This window comes from Miniopterus natalensis, chromosome 2 (genome assembly GCF_054644295.1).
Source record: "Miniopterus natalensis isolate mMinNat1 chromosome 2, mMinNat1.hap1, whole genome shotgun sequence".
NCBI lineage: Eukaryota > Metazoa > Chordata > Mammalia > Chiroptera > Miniopteridae > Miniopterus > Miniopterus natalensis.
Window position 1 is genome coordinate 143,947,454 of NC_142082.1, and position 6,976 is coordinate 143,954,429.

Here is a 6,976-nt window from a genome sequence, read left to right on the forward strand (position 1 = left end):
CAGTGGGGGGTGGGGGAGGGTGGAGTTATTCCTCAGGCACCTCTGCCCTACTTCTTCCCACCTCCAGGGGACATCAAGTGCTCTAATCTGGAAGCAACAGGGCAGCCTGTCACCACCAGAGGCAGATGGAGAAAGCTGAGGCTGTTCTCTGTGACAGGAGCCACCAGGGATGGTACCATCAGGGTTCCTCCTCTTCCCTTCCCATCCTGTGCTGACCTACTTAGCAGGCAACTAGTCTCCAGTTCCCTAGAGGCGTCTACTAAGGCATCCAGGCAAGCAAAGGAGACGCAGATCAATCAAAAGCAGGGTTTATTTTTCTACCAAATCCCCCATCCATGTTCCAGCCAATGGATGAAGGGTAAATCAAGCCCCACATAGACTCTTGGTAAAAACAATTATAACTTTCTACAAGAAAAAAAGTTTTGCTTTTCTTTTTTTCAAAGTTCCTAGGTATTTGGGAGCAGATTCACATGTTCCCTCCCTGCTGCCTCTTCTGTGCAGATGAAGTTCTGATGACAGCTGTGTAGCTGCACTAACAGTCCTACCTCCATGTCACTCCATGGTTTTATAACCTAGTACCACGGTCTGCTTTCCATTTATAATGCTCCAAGAACAGCAGAAAAGATCTGAATTAAATTCTTCAAACCTTGAGTGCCTACTATTTGCTGGGCATAGACTCGGTACTGGGCAGTGATTCTGCTGGTTCGGAGAAACAGAAATGGTGCTACTGGGGCAAGCTTTCCTCCCAAGTGGCAGGAGGGTGTTTGCTGGGGATTAAGAGAACCCGTTTCTCCTCTACTTCTTCCACCTGGGGTAGGTATGGAACTCAGGCCCTGGGAACAGATGTGGTGTCTCTTCCGACAGGTGCTGCCATGGAAGAATCAAAAGCAGTTTCTAAACAGCTGAGGAATTTGTTCCACAATCCACATAGTGATGTGTCTCCAGGGAGCTCTGGGTCATGTGGCCAATGTATGAAATCTTCACTGAAGTTCTAGGAAAAAGAAACCATGAAGAATTAATTCTGTTTTTGAGATGAAATAAGAAAAATTGCCTAAATAATTTATTGCAAGCTCAGGCAACAGTATCCACATGTCCCATATACATATCTTCATGGTTAGGCAACCAGGAACCCAGAGTCTTTCTACAGCCACAGAGATGCTGTGCCATGAAGTGACTTTCTACATAGCAGTTCTCAACTGGGGGCTGTTTCACCCCACAGCAGACTTCTGGCAATGTCTGCAGACATTTTGGGTTGTTACAACTGAGGGGTGAGGAAGTGGTGTTACTAGCATCTGGTGGATAGAGGCCAGAGATGCTGATAGATATCCTACTACGCACAGGAAAGCACCCACAACAAATTACTGTTACGGCCAAAATGTCAATAGTGATGAGGTTAGGAAACCTTGCTCTATAGCCTCCTATTTCAAATGTCTGCAGCAGACCCTTGTCATCTTCAAATTTAACAGTCATGGTACTAGGAGTACCCCTAAAGGTCCGTGACATGCAATAGGTAATTTGTGTGGCTAGTAAGTCAGTCTGGCCAAATGCTCAGTACTTATACCCTGAGGACGCTTTTTGTTCTTCACTAGTCTCATCAGGACTCTAAATGGATCATAGAACTAGACCTCATTTCACGGAAAACATTATATATCTAACTGTTTGCTGTGAGTCTGGCGATTTGCGAAGGAGGTTTGGACACGGCATCCAGAGGACACCGAGAGTTCACTGTATCTGTGCCTGAAGGCACTGGGCATCCCCTCTCTGGTTGGGTGCCCTGCCCTGTGGGTCACACGGGATCTCCTGAGCAGAGGCGGCAAGCTCGCACAGCCTGATGGTCAGGCTCAAAAACAAAGGCCATGGCACAGGAAGGAAGGAAGGAGAGTGACGTACCTCATGAAGATCACTATGTTGTGCACCTGGATATCAGGCAATGTGCAGAAGAAGCTACCAAACAGCAAAAACGGAGTCAGTTTAGTTTAAAAAAAAAAAAAGGAGAATCAGCAAAAGAGCACAGAGTTACACTGTCAAACTGAGGAGCAGTTAGCCCTGTTGGGCGCCTCCCCTTTCCCACACTCTCCTGACCTCAGCACTGCCCTGGCTCAGCAGCTCCCAATCCCCACAGTGTCTTTTCACCCTTCCGCTCCATACTTTTTGTTTTTTCAAACCTATCATACAAATATTGGAGCTTGGAAATATTTCTGGTGGCTTAATGTTCTCTTTTAGATATTCCAGCACTTCAGTCAAGTATCAAAAAACACATCCTCCAAGTAAATCTCAAGACAGCCAAAGCTAGGGAACCTATAGGCCAAAGGCTGGGACTTAAGGCAGAACTAGTCCCAATCAACTGAGCACAACTCTGCATCCCTTTCATCCAGAGAGCAACATAGAAAAGCGTCCTTACTATACATAGGAAAATGATCCTCCCATCTCCGCCTGCACGGTAAAATTCACCTGAAAGGAAAACATCAGAGTTGGTCTGTGGCCAAGCAAGATTGACACAGAACAGTACTGTCATCAGCATCCAAAGACCTGGGAGCATCCTTCCATCACATACAAACATTTCTCCAAGACTGTCCCTCACACAGACGATGAGTTCTAACAAATTCTTCCTACCTCTTCCCTTCTGAGAGGCTGGTGGACCTCAGACTATCCTTCTGCCTCTTCTTGATTTGTACCAAATTTCTTTGTTTTACATATTCTTTTGTTCCCTTAATACTTAAATGCTAACTAATTTTCCCCCTTAGTTTTCCATGATTACAGAGCCCACCAGGTCTCTCTCATCAACCAGTCCTTACAAGTGGAAATGAGAGGAAAAGGAGAGAGGCTACAGCATTCCCACAGCCCCCACTCTTCTCAGGCCTTTGGGGCAAGATTCCTAAAAGAACAGCATACCAGTTGCTCGCTCCGAGGTGGAATAAGGGAGACATTAGTTGTCACATTTGACCCAACCACTGTGTTCATGTATTGAACTTGGCTGGACAAGCTGGTCACTGCCACAGAGTAGAAGTTGGAGTTCTTGATTTTCAGGGTGACCTGCAACAGGGCAAGTGAGGAAACAACTAAGTTTCCTGGGTTGAGACTTGCAGGTGCACAACCCAGGAAGGGGGGCCCTAAGTCTTACCTTGATGGCGAGGATTACAAGGGAGTCCTGCTTATTAAACGTGACTTTCATTACTCTGATGCCGTCATCATCCACGAGGACTGAATGTGGAAACAGGAAGAAAGCCACCAAACCAAATGCCAGAAGACAGAGCAGCACAGACAGAAGGACATACTGCTTACTGCAAATGACAAAGCATATGACCAACTCAGGTAGTCAGATATCAAAGTCCAATTGGTTAAGATTAAATGCACAACCAGGACTGACGGCGAAGGGACAGGAAAGTAAGTACAACAGTCTAGGAACCACAAGCCAGGCAAGAATGAGTGGAGTGATAAAAGCCTTTGCTGTTTGCAATCTGGGAAGGGAAGCTGAAGAGAGGAGTTATGTGGACAGAAACATTCTTTTCACCTCCCATGACACCCCTCTTCTCCAAATCCTTCCAATTCAGTTCCTTCCCTTCAAGCTTCAAGTTTCTAGCTTCAAGTTTCCCTCCCCAGAGGGTGATGGGGGCAGAGATATCTTTCTTGAGCAAATAGTATTAAAGAGAATAGATGAATTTACAAGAATAGATAAAAGTTTTAGAAAAGTTACCTAGCACTCATATGTATAAAAAGGGACTAGGAGTAGAAGTAGGTATTAACAGGAGAGAGGCAGGTAACTCACGTTCTCTGAGGGCGCAATCTCTGATCACTGTGTGGGATCAAAGCCACCAACTCATTTACTTGCTCTATGAAAGAACCAAACAATTATTTTAGTAAAATAAATCCTGTGTGTTGGTAGTACTTTCCTTCCCACTGCACATTAGCCTGTCTCAACATATACTTGTTTGGAATTAGACATTTCTAAGACACTAGTTTCATATTTTTGGGCTAATAAACAAGAAACAAGCAAATCTATAGAGTGCCACAAATTATAAAATATCTATCAGTGCTGCCAGGGCAGTGACGTGGAAGTTGAGAAATCTAGGATCTTGTTCTGGCTTTCCTGCATGGCCTTGAGGAAGGCATCACCCCTCTAGGCCACTGTCTCCTACCTCTAATATGAAAGCTTTGGAGTAGATGGTTCTTACTGCTCTAAACCTCTGTGACTATCAAAGCTGTTACAACTTTCTGAGAACCAGCTTTGTGGTACATGATTCTGCACCTAATCCAGGCTCCACCTCCTGAGCATTTGATTTTCTCTCTCCATGTGATATACATATAGTTCAGATCTTAGGTTGTTAATGATTCAACATCTGCTTCCTTGAACAGAAGCTTCCAAGGTGGTGTCCTACCTCCCACTAGCAAAGCTGTTCCGAGTCTTATAAGTGACAGCAATAAAGAAATGTGCCTGTCAACAAATCCCACAATGTACAGCAAACTGTTAGGAGACAACCACAAGCCCAAAATGGAGTCACTTGTGCTAAAAACCATGACAATGAACCTAGACTTAATACCTGACCTAACTGCAGTTTCAGTCTTCTCCAGGAATATAATCTTAACCAGTCAGTCTGGAATTTTCTGGCCAGTACCAATGGGATAATCTGTCATGTGGACCCTTTCCATTAACTCCCCCCTCACCCCCCAAAACAATCCCCTTTGACTGAAATAATCCTTTCTTTTTTTTGCTAACAACTTTCATGTTCCACCCAGTTTCTGCCTATAAAAGCCTTCCACGCTGCACAGCTCCTTGCAGCTCCTCTACACTTGCTAAATGGGATGCTGCTCGATTTATGAAATGCTCACTAAAGTCAATTAGATCTTCCAATTTACTCAAGTGAATCTTTGTTCTTTAACAAAACCAAACGTTCCAAACCAAGGAAACAAAGAAGAAAAGAGTGGAAGTGAAAAAAAGAAAGGCTTTCAAATATAAGGAAACCAAGAGAAGTCATTGAACCTGCCCAAATTTATTAAATCAGCCAAGCTGGCTCCTGTTCAGGGCACCATCTACAACGATATTACCGCCTAGAAAAAAAGCTCTGTCTGGGAGACAGAAGCCCTGTGGGTACCCTGGGATTCTCACTGGGAAATCATCCTTCCCATGATCAAAGATTCTCACCTGTTGGAATGTAGCCTGTCCCTTGACACGTGAGACAGGTGATGCTGTCCCGCCCAGTGAACTCCACATATGGGAACTGGGCAATGGCTTCTTCCTGCTCCCTATCATCCAGCATATCCTCTCTGTCATCTCTCTTTCGCTTGTAGGAAGGAGGGCGAGCACAGGTGGAATGCTGAGACCCCATGGCCAGGATGTGCCACCTGTGTCATGTCCTAGGATGCAAAGAGTCAAGGTAGTGCATGTTAATAGTCACACTGCACAAGGGGAGAAGAAACTGTATCAATGAGAAAAGTGAAAGCACAAAAATGACCAAACTGCTGTCCTAAGTGTGATCCCAGACACTTGTACAATTTCTACCAACTTCTGCCACTTTGTGGCAGTGCTCCCAGCCCCCTCCTACGCCTCCACACAGCAGGAAGCACAGGGTCGCCTCCGCCAACCCGCCCAGCTCCTCACCGTCCCACCGAGCTCCCGTCTGGTCTAGCTTTGTCCCTTCCCTGTCCGCTGCTGCAAACTCTGTGCCTTCCTCAAGAAAACCTCCCTAAACAAAGAGCGGACCCCAAATTAATAACAAGCCTTAGAGATCCCCCCACTCGCCTCTCAGCCCGGGAGGCGGGCTCAGGTCACGCCCCCCCGGCAAAAAGCGAAACTCACTCGCCCAGAGGGGAGCGAAAGCCCAAGTCCCTGGACCTGCAAAGCGCGAAGCCCCAGCAATTCCTTCCTGGGCAACCCCCGCCACCTGCCCGACTCAGTCCGCTTACCTGCCTCTCGGGTCCCCGGACCTTTCCCGCACTCGGTGCGCAGGCGCCGAATGATAAGCCGGCCCGGGAGGCCCGCGTGCGCGCGCGTGCGCTCTTCGTGGCCCCGCAGGCGGCGCCGCTAGAGGGCCGCAGCGAGCGGGCAGAGCAGCGCCCCGCGCGGCCTGGGGGAGTTAACCGCGCAGAGAGCGCGCGGCGCTCCGCGGGTCCGCAGAAGTGTTGGGAGACCCTCCAGCCAAGTTTCAGGAGCGGAATGTCTCTCCGCCCGAGAGGAATGAGGGGGCTCCGGCGGCCAGAGCCATTCTCAGCGATTGTGTTGAGCCCAGGGGCTGTGCTGTCATCCTGCTCTCGCCCGGCTGCGGGACCTGCCCTGCCCCCCAGCCTCCCCGCGCCCAAAGGCACGCACCGCAAGGGTGAGTTCCTCTGCAGGCACCACCGGACTGAGCTCAGCCTGCGGCAGGCGGGGCGAGGGCGGACGTTGAGCAGGTGCAGTTCCTGAAGGTGATGCTTGGGGCGAGGAGAGGACCCAGCGGAGTGGACGCGGGGCCTGTTTGGCAGCGCAGTGAGGCGGGACGCCTCCGAGACCCCGCCACCTCCGCCTCTCTCCTCATTCTCGCCGGGGGAAGGCTCAAGTCCCTGCGTCTGTCTAGCCACCTGCCAACCGCTGGGCACAGTCACCGCACTGAGCCTTAGAGTAAGACGCAGGGACTTAAAGAAAAAACTGTTGCATGACAGTTGTTGAAGACAGTGAGGCGGACTTTATTCAAAGGGGTCATGGCAATAGCTGTAGGGACCGCTGCAGCAGGGCCCTGCTGTGGGAAAGGGCGATTGGGCTCAAGGCTGGATGCAACACGCGCAAGTAGGAATTCATAGCTAGGAGCAGGGTGAGGTCAGTGGGTGTGAATTACTAAGAGGAGACATCAGGGGTAAGGGGAATTCTGGCTAAAATGACCTAATAGGATTCGTGCTGAAGACAGGCCAGGGTGATCAGACTTCACCTGGGGGATGGTGGAGGTCGAGGAATGCCATCAGGTTAGAAGGTGATCAGATATGGAGGGTGGGGAGTTCTTGCTAGAAC

The 6,976-nt window shown here is 48.8% G+C and overlaps 1 protein-coding gene across 1 annotated transcript; it reads right to left on the minus strand.

Annotated features, from left to right (window-relative positions):
• Window positions 1–292: 292 nt before the first annotated feature.
• Window positions 293–5,344, minus strand: TMEM106C (transmembrane protein 106C). The gene is made up of 7 exons (XM_016201065.2): window positions 5,141–5,344; window positions 3,767–3,830; window positions 3,122–3,281; window positions 2,893–3,033; window positions 2,402–2,451; window positions 1,891–1,944; window positions 293–991 (listed from the first exon to the last, which is right to left on the minus strand). Exons 1-7 carry the CDS (start codon window positions 5,322–5,324, stop codon window positions 895–897), a joined length of 750 nt encoding a protein of 249 aa, XP_016056551.1. The 5' UTR covers window positions 5,325–5,344; the 3' UTR covers window positions 293–894.
• Between the last annotated feature and the right edge of the window lie 1,632 nt (window positions 5,345–6,976).